This window comes from Barbus barbus (assembly GCF_936440315.1).
Source record: "Barbus barbus genome assembly, chromosome: 30".
Taxonomy (NCBI): domain Eukaryota; kingdom Metazoa; phylum Chordata; class Actinopteri; order Cypriniformes; family Cyprinidae; genus Barbus; species Barbus barbus.
In genome coordinates, this window is record NC_136758.1 from 17,431,326 (window position 1) to 17,445,572 (window position 14,247).

The window sequence follows — 14,247 nt, forward strand, 5'->3', positions numbered from 1 at the left end:
CATGCCATCCAAGATATGCATGACTTTATTCTCTTGTTGAACATGTAAAAACATTTCAAGAATCATTTCTCAGCTCTGTAGATCTATGCTATGCAAGTAAATGGTGTCCAGAAATTTTAAGGGACATTAGGCCAAGCAAATGAGACTTTTACTATTTTTAAACGAAGTATTCCTTTTAAAAACCACTAGACAAAACGGTTGGTTTAATGGTTTATTCACCATTAATTTACACAAAACTGATTATTGATTATTATTAGTATTAAATAAAAAAAAAAAAAAATTAAACCATGTTTTAATTATATTACATTGTGGATTAGGAGGTTAGGAGATGTAAAAGACTGTAAAAAGTTTAGTTAAAATTTTTTTTTAGGTAACACCTAAAAAAAAAAAAAAAAAAAAATTATACTTAATTTAGTACCTTTATTTGTAATAAATTAAGCTGAAAAAAAAATTTTTTTAGGTGTTACCAATTGAAGTAGTTTTTTTTAAGTTGATCCAACTGTTCACTTTTTACAGTGTATCTATCACAGACTGTATAAAATTGTGTTATTTATAACACAATGAACACTATATTAAATCTACTTTTACACTGATAATGGGACTATTACTTGACATTATTTATGATCTGCATAGTATCTTACTACAGTACATCTTGTAAGTGGTTAGGTGTGGAGCTAGTTAATAATTTCAACTGAATTTTTTTTTTTATTTTTTCTATGTTAGGTTACATTTTATTTTGATGTCCCCTTAGTCTATTGACTATAAGCAACTTTGCAACTACATGTCAACTAACTTGCATTAGAGTATTAGTAAGCTTAGGTTAAGGTTAGGGTAGGTAGAATGTTGACGTACTCGCAAAGTTGCTTATAGTCAGTTTGTCTGTTGGGGAACCATCAAAATCAATGTGTTAGCATATATTTAGCAGACATACTACTAATACTCCAATGACTGCTAGTTGACATGTAGTTGCAGAGTTACTTATCAACAGCTGTCTAAAGGGTACCATCAAAATAATCAAACTGATATTAAAATAAAAATAGTTAAAAGCAATCTGATCTGATATCTGATCTTATGGCTGTTTGAGAGGAAAAAAAAATATTACTATTATTATTACTATACTTATAAGTGGTCATTGATGGTTTTAAGTAAAGTAGCATAAGAAAGGTGGCAAGTAAATCATCACACTCTTAAAAGCTATAACAACAAATACGTAAATATTATAATACATTAAAACTGTTCTTATGGATATTCATAAGATGATATAACATATTATAAGGTTTTTATAATGCATTATGCATTCATTATAATGCCTTAAAATACTCTTATAATGTATTATAAATATGGGTTTCATAGAAAGTGTTACCAAAATTACAATGCCATGCAATTATATTACCTGCTTATGGTCTTCGGTAACCATAACCTGGAGAGCAAATTAGTTGTTTGTAGAAAAAAAAAAGAAAAAGATTTTGTTAGGCACAAGATTGTGTGGTACTAAGAAAACATTGTACAAAATGCACTTTTCACAGCTTGTAATGCTTTTTACAAAACAAAACAAACAAAAATTGTACATCACGCTTACCTTTTCCACTCATCTACCGTGCCGCCGCTGAAAGTCGTCTTCTTCGTTTTTTTGACGGATTGCAAAAAATTCGCCCACTACCGCCACCAGGAGCGTGAACCAATACAACAACCCACATGACATTAAACAAACCAATCAAAATCATCTGTTGGTTTGTACAGCCCACTTGCATCTTAGGTCCCACCCACTTGCAGCTTAAGTCCCACCCACTTGCGTCTGGCCCACCCATTTCTCCCATTGGCAGTTATTTGTGCTCCCTGTGCATAACCTCTAGGGGGCAGTGTGGACAATGAATGCAGAACAGATGTGCTAAAGGGCTGAGAGAGGAAAACCCATTTAACATTATTAGGACATGATCTCAACACAGATATTCACAAGGCAAAGACAGATACCTGCTGGCAAGAGACAGCAAGAGGGAGGACGAAAGAGAGGAGATGGGGAAAGAGGGAGATTAAGGTAAGGAAAGAGAGGGAGAACCCATTCAGTGAAGCCTGAGTTGAATGTTAATTAATGGATTGCGGTATGATGACTCACTGGAAGCTATTTTTAGCATGACAACATGGACTGGAGGTGTAAGGGTTTGTATATACTTCTGTGTTTGGACTCCAAAATAACCTACATTGCTTCGGGTAGGTAAGATTCAGTTTGTATGAGTGCCTGTGGGTCGGATTTATCACTAGTCAGCACTTTGTTCATGAATATTTTGTTCTCAACAGACAGACAAGAGCTCAAACCGCAGGGAAGTGGAAAGAAAAGACAGATTTCTATTTAAGCTAGTCAAAGTGGAAGTTTCCAAACAGAGCTGCAAGAAAACAGAAGAAAAAAAAAACAATGACTGTTTGCTAACAGGTTTCCCCAATTTCTTCCTGGTCTGCTAAACGGTTAGCCCCGCCCCCAAACCCACACCATTGGTTAAGCCAGTGTTGCTGTTGTTAGGCTGAACGAAATGTAATAGTAATAGTAAAATGTAACACCTAGACTTCTCAAAGAAATTAATCTACAAATGGCTAACTTATAGTTATCCGCATATTAAACATGGAAAAGGTATTTTTATTTAAAAGGTATTTTTTTGTGAAAAACATTTTTTATTATAGCAACTTAAAAGCTACACAACATTTCTCACTAGTGAGGTAATAAAGCAGATGAACTTAACATTTCGCTATTAGGGACACTGCTGCTGAAATCTGTTGAGAGATGCACAAACTCAGGTAATTCACACATGCTTAATCTCTCTCTCTCTCTCTCTCTGTGTCTCTAACAACTGCATTAGTCTGCTATCAATGGCTCAAGCCTTCGCTACTAGCTCTAAAATGATGATTTGGTATTAGCAACAGAGGACGTGGGATGAGATGCATAAGAAATCAGTCGTACACGCAAGAGCGTTTTAAGGACAAAAAGTTGACGAATGTCTTGAAAAATCTGAACAATGTCTTGAGGTGTAGTAACTGTAGTGTAATCGGAATAATTGACTCCTTAAATATACACTATACCCTAAAGGGAGAGTTCACTTAGAAATAAAGATTCCAATGAAAAATATAGCTGCAAGCAGCAATTACGGGGCCAAACACTACAGAGGAAAGCATCCAATCAACTGCAGCAATGAGTAATTAAAACCATTTTAAGATGATTTTAGTCAAAATGGCTGAAAAACCATAAATACAACCACTAGTGATGTGATTTATTGGTTTATCACTTTTGACCAATAGGTGGCACTTTAAGCCTCATTAGCCTTATTACAATAGGCTAATGCATTCAAAAGTTATTAGGAGGTTTGAAAATTTCATAATTAATGGTTAATGAATGGTTTATCACTCTTGACCAATAGGTGGTGCTGTTATCAAATTTATGTAGGGTGGTCAGTGTGAGGTGAAAATGGCACATTCAAAGTTTGGTTTTAATATGTCAAAGCTTTGCAGAGATACAGCCTCAGATGCAGTTTGGCATCTTTCCAGCAAATTCGTTGATGCCCTAAACAAGAACAGTTTTGTATATAGACACAAAATCCAAATGTTTTTTGCCAGCTTGGTCTGAAGATGATCTGAGTCAAATTTGGTGATAATCAGACTAACGGTCTAGGAAGGGTTCGAAAAAATAAGTTTTCAACATGAAACAAAATGGCGGACAGGAAGTTCAGCCAATTATGGCAAAACTGGTATTGATGTTCTTGGCATGATCCAAGGAATCTATCAACATCAGTCTTATTACAATAGGCTAATGTAAGCAAAAGTTATTAACATTTTTATAAATTGCCCCCAAACTTTTTGAGTCCCATCAGGGAATGGTGTTGAAGATGCATTTTTGTTTTGTAACAACACATCAATGCGTTCGTAAAATATAGCATTTTACGACAAAATTCAAAATGGCCAATAGCCAAAATGGCTGACATGGGAAAATTGGGTATGGTTCGACTCGGCATGCTCCACCGAATCTAAAGAGACCAGTTTGGTATTTTTGGCCAAACCATTCAGAAGTTATAAGCAAAAATAGCCATTTTTCGTATCTCTTGACCACTAGGTGGCACTACGCCAAAACACTGCAGGTAGCCTCAGGTTATGCTTGTTATAACACACACCATGTTTGGTCTCAATACACCAAACCGTTGAGGAGATATAGCCTCACATCCATTTTTGCATACTTTCCGTAGAATTCGTTCGCACATTATTTGAGAACGGTTTGACCAGTCAACTTGAATTCTATAACTTTTTGCCAGCATGGTCTGAAGATGATCTGAGCCAATTTTGGTGAAAATCAGACAACCATCTAGGACGAGTTCGAAAAAGTAGGTTTTTTGAACAATTAAAAATAGTGAAAAAAATAAATCTTACGATTTTTAAATTTTGGACTTTCAACATTCGATTCAGAGGAAAAAATAATTTTCCTTATGTGCCTTATGGTTCAAAAGTTATTAGCATAAACATGACTGAAACGTTGGATAAGTGGTGGCGCCAGGGAGTTTGAGTTAGAGACTCCAAATTTGCTATGCTTAATATTGAGTCTGTCCTCTATCAGTGTGCCAAATATCTTAACTTTCCCGCAAGCAGTTCTATGGGCTGCCATAGACTTCCAGAGTGGAAGAAGAAGAAGAATAATAAGAAATCTAACGGATACAATAGGTGCCACCGCACCTTCGATGCTTGGCCCCTAATGAAAGTTCCAAATTTGAATGAATTTATGCATGACTTTGAAGTGATTTTTTGTCCATACAATGAAATTCAGTGGATTTCAGTGTTGTTTTGGACCCCATTGACAATCATTCTATGGACAAATACAGTTAAAACATTTTTTAAAATATCTTTTTTTGTGTGTGCTCCACTGAAGAAAGGTTTGGAATGTCATGAGAGTGAGTAAATGCTAACAGAAATGACACTTCTGGATGAACTATTCATTTAAATTGTGATGCAGGATTAAACTATTGCACTTCACCTGTATTCCTATTGAGGACCTTGGAGTTTTTAGGTACTCTTCTGCTCTGGACACCAGCACAGCTTTATCACAGGTCATTACTGAGCTATGGCTGTCTGTGGAGGGGTGTCTCTTTCCTGCCATTGCCATGGCAGCCGCTTCCATGGCGATAGTGACGGCTTTGGCACTGTCCAAACTGTCAGTGGAGTTATAAAGCGCTCGACCCAAACTCAGACTCAACCCATCAGAACCCCAGATGCCTGTGGGAAAAGCATAAAGAGAAGCTGGTGTCATTTTAAGGACAAATAAGCATACAATGATGTTGTGAATAATGTAATGTTCAGAATTAAAGAAATCTGTTATAGGTTAAGCTTAATCAACAGCACTTGAGACACAATGTTGATTAGCACAAAAATTTATTTTGACCTGTCCCTCCTTTTCTTTTAAAAATAGATTGCATGTTACCATGATGGAAGAAAATTGCTCACTAGCCTTTGCTGTGTAAAGTTACATTCAAATTTATGAATGTACAACTTTGTTGCTATTATAACAAAGGATAAGAACCTAAAATGACTAAAACTACAACTTTACAGCTCCGACAATACAATTTTAAGAATTGAATGTAAGTGCTTTTATAAAATTATAAAGCATCGTATTTAAAAACTCAAAAATTTGTCCCACTTGCTTCCACTATAAAAGCCTCATTATAACCTTTTTTTTTTTTTTTTTTTTAAAGAAAACCAGGGATAAGTGAAACAGTTGTTAGTGGTGATCAATGTGACACCACAAATGTTGTTGACTTAACTTGTATTGAACCAGTGATGTTCTATCATTGTTTTCTTAGTCAGAAGTATGGACGACGCATTATTTAGTTTAAAGCAGTGTTGTTATTGTTAACTATTAAATTAATTATAATTAACTGTTAAAATTGTTTTTGTATTTGTTGTTTTGTAATTGTGTATGTAATTGAAATAAAGCTGAAATTACGGTGGCCGAGAGAGCTCAACGCGCTACAAATAGAAAAAACACCTGCAAATTAAGAAAACAACTTCATCAATTTGACAACACTCATGCTGCAAATGCTCACAACACAAACAAATAAAGAAATTCACTGCAAATACTAACAACACAACCAAACAAAGAAACGCACTGCAAATAAAGTTGAGAGCATTTGCAGCACCTGCTGTCAAATTGATGATGATGTTTTCTTGATTTGCTGGTGCTTTTTCTATTTGCATATGTTTTCTGAAATTGCAGTGCGTTGAGCTTTCTCGGCCACCGTATGAAATAAAATAAAATATAAATATTACATGAAAACTTAAACTTAAAACATATTGCTTTGGCAGCTAACTGTAATAAATAAGTCCTAAAATGAGTAAAACTGAAACGAAAATAAAAATTGAAACAAAAACATGAAAAAAAGTTAATTCAAAATATGAATAAATACTATAATAGTTTAAATAATAAATATATAATAAATAAATATTACTAAAATAACACTGGTTTATATACCCCCTCTGGCCAGCTGTCCCTCGTGGTAGGCATCCTGCGTGGACTCTGTGCTGCTCTGCGCTGTGATGGAGATGAGGGGTTTGGAGGTGGAACGAGGGGGCACGGGTGGAGGGGTCCTCTTATATGTGGGTGTACTGGGTGTGTAGGTGACTGCTGTTAGATAAAATGGGAGAGGTTTAGTGTCAAATATCTCCTGTACATTAACATGATGTAGTGGGAACACTTTGCTGCTGATTACTCGTTCAAAATTAACAAACATGTCAACAATGAGCCTGCTGACAGCAAGTTTTATATACAGACTTTCTCTTCATTAATAAAGGAGAAAAGCAGTGTGAAATAGTGCTCTGATGTTCTTGTAAACAGACTGTGAAGCCTGCCATGCATTCTGATGAGCAAAAGGTTATCCACAGATCTCTTCCTGCTCTAATCCAAACAGCTGGACCAGGCAGATAAATGGATCTTTGATTTGGATGTGTCCTCTAATTTAGTGTACTTTTTTTGGAGGTCACAATAATCAAAAGTGACAGAAAAGATGATCACTGTAAGGGATCTATTATGACATACAGTGAACCAAATGAAAGGACTTTGCAATATAATATAGTTATTTTTGAGAAACGTTGAAGTACTGAGGTCTAAAAATAAAAACCTAAAAATCCAAAAAAGAAATCCTAAAATCCAGGAAATCCTAAAAATCCTGGAAAGAATAAGAAAGTTTGGAAAAAACTAAATGCTATGGCGTGAAAAAGAAAAACTATTTCAGATTCTACGATATTTCTAGGTCACTAATGAAATAAGTAAATTTGTGACATTGATCATGTGACACTTTAGATGTTCTTGGTTCAGTTGAATCTTTGCATCATCTCAAATCAAACTGGAGAACATCAGGTTTTACCAAAAAAAAAAAAAAAGATTATAAAGTTGATGTGGCTTGAGAGCTGCTGCAATTAAAGTAAAAGAGGGTAATCCAGGAACTAGGATATTTTGAAATTAACCAGTTTTCACTCCATTGTCATAATAATGATAAATGCATAACAGAAGCATTAAAAACTAGTGTTCTCAGACTTTAAGACCCCACTGTATGTCTTAAGTCAAACTCTGCTAAACCGCATCAGCCAGCTTTAAAACCTCACAGAAAGGTCATGTGAACAACTGAACCAGAAAGACTGATTGAACGAAAGAGAGATAAGGAGAGATTAAAAGAGAAAGATGGATCATAACAAAGAGGGAGAAGAGAGAGAGAGAGATTGAAGAGCCAAGAATGATCAAGAGAAGAGGAGAAGGACTGAGCAGAGTGATTCAGCACTGGTACAAAAATAGATGTTATAGCCAAACAAATAATGCAACAGGGACTCATAGCTCTCTCTGTGCTGCGTGTTTTATCAAATGAGCTGAGAGTGATGACACTGTGCTTTCATCATTACGAAGAGAGAAGAAGTGAGGAAGGGGGAAAGAGTTTGTGAGGACATACTAGTGCTTACAAGGCTGTAAAAGAACAGTGTTAAAGTTTATCATGATGCTTTGTTTTAATTTGGCTGCACTCATTTTGCATTTATCCAATGTTCCAATTAGGCAGATAAAGTGCATAGTTCAGTACACAGTCTTGTACCACTGTCTTTTTATCTAATTTTCAGTTACTTAATTTTTCTTTAAATCAAAGTTAGCAATGTTATGATACACCTTGTAGTTAGTTGGTTTGGTTCATGGCTCATAAATTGAAAGGGAAAAACTACTTCTGGAACCAACTAAGACCGTTGAAAAATACTGCACTCTATTTTATCTTCATTCTAATGTTTGTCTTAGATTTTTGTAAGTTTTGTACTTTAAAAAAAACATTACTATAAGTGTTTTTTAGGTGAATTAATTGGAGAAGTTTTATAATAAGTGTTAGCTTACAAAACTATAACCAGAATATTATGTTAAACCCAGTGCTGTGTTGTAGACAAAAAAATACTGTGGAAGAAAAGAAAAGGAGAAAAAACATTTTATTGCTGAGCTTTCCATTGCATCTGTAAAGATCTGCGAGTAAGGAGGTGGTAGAGGTGAAAGGGTCAAAGAAGTGTCAGAGAGGTGTTGAAGGGTCTGTTAGCACATTTCAATACACTGTAGTTAGAAGAGACATTCTGCTAAGAGGTAGTGCTCAGAAATAAAACAAACAAATACTATGAAACATAAGCATTAATGACCAGTTATGAAGGAACATATGGTATTTTATTATTTTAATGCAGGTACTGGAACATGAGTTAAAACTATAATTTACCTGGTGGTTGTTGGGAAGGACGGTCCACACTGCCTGAAGAAGGGAGATGGAACTGAATTCCTATAAGCAGACATACGCATAAACTTTTTGAAGCCAGACCACATTCACTCTCCCACACACACACACAGACACAGATACAACCACACGTCATTCTGAGCTCAGTACACATACACTAAAGCTACATTTTGCATCATGGGTTTGATTTCAAGCAGTCACAAGTTTACAGTTACAAAATAAAATATAAGTATAGAAACACCTGATGAAAAGTGATCATCCTTTTAAACAAACTAAAAACATAATCATTCTTCCACTGTGTATTTTAGAGACCACATACCACAGAAAAGTAACAGTAAAAAAAAGAAAAGTCACTTCAACCTGAACTAAATCACTGACTTTGAAATTCAAAAAGCTAATGCCAAAACTGCATGCTGCAATCTCTTCGAAAACTCCACATCTGCTTCGCAGAACCTTCTGATCACATTGTGCTTCTGTGTAATGGCACACTTGATTACTTGCAAAGAAATCTCAAATGTTACTGCTTGTGGCAATTTGCTCAGCTATAAATTTTATCTACCTGTAGGGGCTTACAACAGGAAATTATTATTATTATAGGAAATTATTATAGCAGATCAAGAAGTATAATGCAGCTTACCAGTACAGAGAAAACAAAAGGACGCATACTTGTGTGTGTGAAGAGAAATGAGAAGAGAGAGGTACTGTAGCTTAGAACAAAGTGTTTACAAACACTCCTAGTTCAGAGACCACCATGCACCGGTCTACAACAGTTGAAGTTCTGATGTAAAACAACTTCTTTTATTATTTAATGAAATTAATAACATTCACTTAAGTTACAGATCATCATGATTGCAGACATTTAAGATGATCTCATAAAAATTAACAATCAGCTGACAGAAGTGAAGATACACAGAGATAAAGAGGCTTATTTTCACATGATTTTTCAGGCTTCAGATCTCTGTGGCTAATATTTCAAATCTTACAGTCAAAGTGCTTCCATTCTGAAATTTTGAAGCCATTGAGAAAAAAGAAAAGAAAATCACAGTGGCACAACAATATTGAGGCTGGGTGGTTAAACGCCCACATTCATGAGCCAGACAAGGCACACAATGCACAAGCAGCCAATGGAAATGTACAGTACCAGGAAACCCCTCTGCCCAGAGAAACACTGCTTTTAGAAACACTGCTTTTACTTTACTTAAATGACCCATAAGGCTCGGTCAGATATTGACTGCTCACTGAAATGATTGGCAATGACTCAATATAGTAGGGATGGGACCAATGAGAATCTTAATGTGTTTATTTGTTTTGCTACAGTCAGTTTTGTCCTGCACTTTAAGCACCTGTGGGTCTGTTCTAGATATGCACGTAAAACCCACTTTTATTACTCAAGAAATAGCTCTCCAGCACAGCAGAGGGCAATGTGTGGACAATGCAGTAAAATAAGGCCTGAGAGCTCTGTTATGAATAAAGGAAGACCTGTTAGTAACGGCTAAATCCCAATATGCATGCTAGTCATATAATAAAGTACGTGAGATAAGGATTAAGAGTCTCTCAAATCACAAAAAAACAGTATGTCAACAATGCATACTATTTCAAGTGAATGTTCAAAATATACATCAGTCTGTGCTTTTTAGGTCAATAATTTCCACAACCTTTGGCGCTACACAAGAATATCATGGCCGATGGTTGCAATGGCTCTCTAATGGTGTAATAAGACCATTTTATGACCACACGTACAGTAGTAGTGGCATGCGAACTGGGAATTAGCCAAGATTTCCATTCTAACACTAGATATGTACAGATTAAAGATATGTTGCAGGTTTCATTTCTAGGGAAACACATTTAAAGTCTTTAAAAGTTTTTAAAACTATCTAATGTTTGCACTGTTCTCAAAACTCACTGTTAAGTGTCTGTCAGTTGGCTGGCTGACTAACAAAAAAGCAGAGAGCTCTGAAAGTCCAAGTTTTAAATAAATAAACAAGAACACATATCTAATTATAATTAGATGCATTAGCTACAACCACTTGATAAAAAAATACATTCACTGCTAATAATGTGAACCTTCATTCTCAACTACATTAACTACTTAAGGAACTACTGCAGTTTTAGTATGACTCTGTCATACCAATTAGGTGTAAACTGTTGATAATAATTAAAATGTCATTAATGTATCTTCTCTGATTGTCAGATACAAGGCTACTGCATTTCTCAATACATATCAAATCATAACTGTTATAGATAGGCAGAGTGTTTTCTTTAGTACCCTGATATTCGCTAGTATGTATGTACATAAAGTGGATAATAATACATACAGACAGCTGATTTAACATTGTACTGTATAACTTCAGTAACCCAACCGACACAAATGAACTGGCATCTCATTTTAAAGATGGGGAGCTCTCATAGCAATTAATTAGAGTTGTGTGTGTAACGTTATAAATTTTTGCAGAAGAAAAAAAATAAAAACAAATCACAGTATACAATAGTCTATACATTTACAATAATATAGGGAATCACTGGGGAATATATTATATGTGGGCATTAAGGATTATATTAACAGTATCTTGTATGTCATTTATAATAGTAAGTGTGGATTTGCAAGATTAGCATGGATTTTTAAGAGTGCATGATCGATCTTGTTTAAAAGGTTACAGTTAACTGTACAAATAGTGGCCAGTCACCCCAATGTGCAAGTTTCCACCACCGGTTTTAATTCCTAAACCATTGCAATTTTGTGGCCAGAAGATCTATATCCCATGTTTAAACAAGCTTCAAAATGACCCACATGCTCAGTGTATGTTCATGTAACCCCAGCAGACTAACAGTGCTTCAAACCTCTATAACCAAATTCCTTAAATTTAAGTCATCTCAAGAAATATCTACTTAATTTTAATATCTGATATATGAATATACCCAGAAAAAGGTCACATTCAACATTTTCGTCCTATATCCCAACAGATCTGAATAAGAGATTTGAGCAAAAAAGGAGAAAAAGAAACAGCAGTCACTCCACAGAGTATCATAACATAGCCGTTGTGTCTTTGAAAATTTCACAGTACTAAATTTTCCTCCACTTTTTACAGTGAGACTTTGGCTCTGAAGACATTGAGTAAAATGGAATTCCATCATTCCAAAAGGATTCCATCATTCACACCAGAGAAACAACCATTACATTACATTCAGAGAAAAAAGGTTATCAAAATCCATAAAATGTATCCAAGCGATATGCAGTTGTTTCAGGTAGTCTTTGGCCAACCTCCAGTTCATAGACTTGCTCCATCTGACAAAGGATTCTCCCTACCACCCACCCTCAGAGAGCATGACTAAGGTACAAATTTCTGGTTGATCCGAGACCAGTTTGTACAGAAATTTATTTTACAGTTTAGTCGGTAGTTTCTAAAGTTCATTGGAGAGGGTGTCTTGACTGTAAGTCTTCGTTCTCTGCCAAAAAAACAATCACAGTATTTACTAAAATACATTTGAGTCTCTCTAAAGCCAGAGAGTGTCCCTAGAGAGGAGTGAAGTTCAAGGTGACTCACCAGATTTGCAGTTTAAATAGGTGCTGAATGTCTGAAGTACACTAATACAGTGCCATTGCTGTCATCAGACTGCTTTTAGCTACAACCACATCCATGCCTCAAATTTAACAATCTCTTACCCCTTTTCCCACTCTCTACTTCTCATTCTCTCTTATATAATCACACACACACACCATGGAGAGACACAAACCTGTAAACATCTTGCTACATAACCTAACAGTCTTGTATTCTGCCTGTAAATATCACATATGATTATCTATTGCACACCCCGTGTAGCTTCATGCACTTTTCGGAGAGCTCAGAGTGACAGTGACATATAGGACATCTCTGAATTGTTTGAGTATTTCTTGTGGTAAATTTCCATACTGGCACTCCGTGACATCGGCTGCCGTCCGCGTGCTTTCCGCTGCCACCGAATCCACAGGAAATCCCTACCGGATGGTGAATGAGAAGGGCTGCTTATGACTGCTGTTCCCTTTGGTGACCCATTATCGCTTGTTTCACTCTTAGATACATCTAAAGCTGACTGGAGCTCCAACAGGGATAAATTGAAGGGGTGCACAGTCGCTGGGTCTATGGTAGCAAGTCCAGGTGGGTTCAGCTCCTGTGACATTGGTTCATCTATGCTAGTAACTTCAGGATCGAAGGTATCTGACTCAACTGAGCACAGAACGGCAGAAAAGAGAGTCTCAGACTCCAGGGGAGCTGAGTCCACAGTGTCTGGCTGGATTGGGAAATTTATAATGGGGGCAGAAGAATCTACATTCTGGCCGTTACCTTCTTCAGAGTAGGACTCTTGGACATTCATGGCACCACCTTCTTCTGCACAGCCCATGAATGTGTCCTTTTTTGACCACAAAACAAGAGCCTGAGTGTCTAGTTCGTGTGCAGCTGGCTTTTGACAAGTAGGAAAATTAGGTTCAGGACTTGTTGGGTTTGATATGTCAGATTCTGTTCGGGATTCAGGCTCAGGAGTGGCTGGTTGAAGATAAATGGTGTCCAGTAGTTCTGGAAGGGGTGGTTCTTGTACTGTGGCTTCGTAGGAACACTCATAGACAGTTTCTGGGGTGGGAGGGTTCGGTAGGGCTAGATCTACAGCAAATGGGCTTTGAGAACTAGAGACATTGAGCTCAAGAGATTCTAAACTTGGCCATTTTAAGTCTTGAAGATTCATAGAATCTGGGGTCACTGGACTCAGGACAACGGAGTCCATTTCTAGTGATGTGAAGTCCATAGGTTCTTCATCTGTATGACTCAGCAACAACGGCTGCATGGATTCTAGAACCGACTGTTCCTGTGTAGTTATGCTACCGTGGTCCGGTGTATATGTACCAGGTTGTTCCGGAGATTCTTGAGAGAGACGATCAAGAGATTCTAGGGGTGGAGAGCCAGTATCATCTGGATCCAGTTTAGGCCACTGCAAACTGGCCAGGTTCACTAGTTCTACATTTGTGAAGTCTAAAACAACTGATTCCACATGCTCAGGAGTGGATGAATTCGTAAAGCAATATGGTTCCACCTCTGGCACTGGTTCTGGGGGATCTGGAGGAGTCATGGAGTCTGAATCTAGATCAGGCCAGCAAAGCGCCGCCACATCAATAGGATCTGGAGGGGTAAGATTAGCAAAAGTAGGATCTTCAATGTCTGCTAATTCCGAGTTGGGGTCCGTTTGAAAAAAAGGTGAAGAGGCTGAGACCTGCAAGACATTTTTATCTGCGGGTTCTGATGGAGACATGGATAAAACATTGGGATCAACCGGGGAGGGGCAGTTAACCGCTGCGTCCGCTGTGTTCTGTCGCACCAGGGTCTTGCTTCCTGCCTGTGTGCTGACAGACACCTGAGGAGCAGCTGTCTGGGTTTCCCTCACCCAGTTCGGTGACCAGGTGCTGTAATGTTGTGTAAAGGTGGAAAAGTTCCTGTTGAAAGCTCTGAGCTCTGTG

At 36.9% G+C, this 14,247-nt stretch overlaps 1 protein-coding gene across 1 annotated transcript in view; it reads right to left on the bottom strand.

The window, feature by feature from the left end:
- The window catches only part of dlgap2a (discs, large homolog-associated protein 2a), a gene marked incomplete at its 3' end in the record, with an annotated part of 50,546 nt that overhangs the window by 10,469 nt on the left and 25,830 nt on the right, over positions 1-14,247 (bottom strand). The window contains exons 7-9 of the mRNA XM_079385583.1: positions 8,751-8,810; positions 6,494-6,646; positions 5,003-5,241 (exon numbers count right to left, since the gene is read on the bottom strand). Coding sequence (XP_079241709.1) covers positions 5,003-5,241; positions 6,494-6,646; positions 8,751-8,810 — 452 coding nt within the window. The remainder of the gene's footprint in view (positions 1-5,002; positions 5,242-6,493; positions 6,647-8,750; positions 8,811-14,247) is intronic.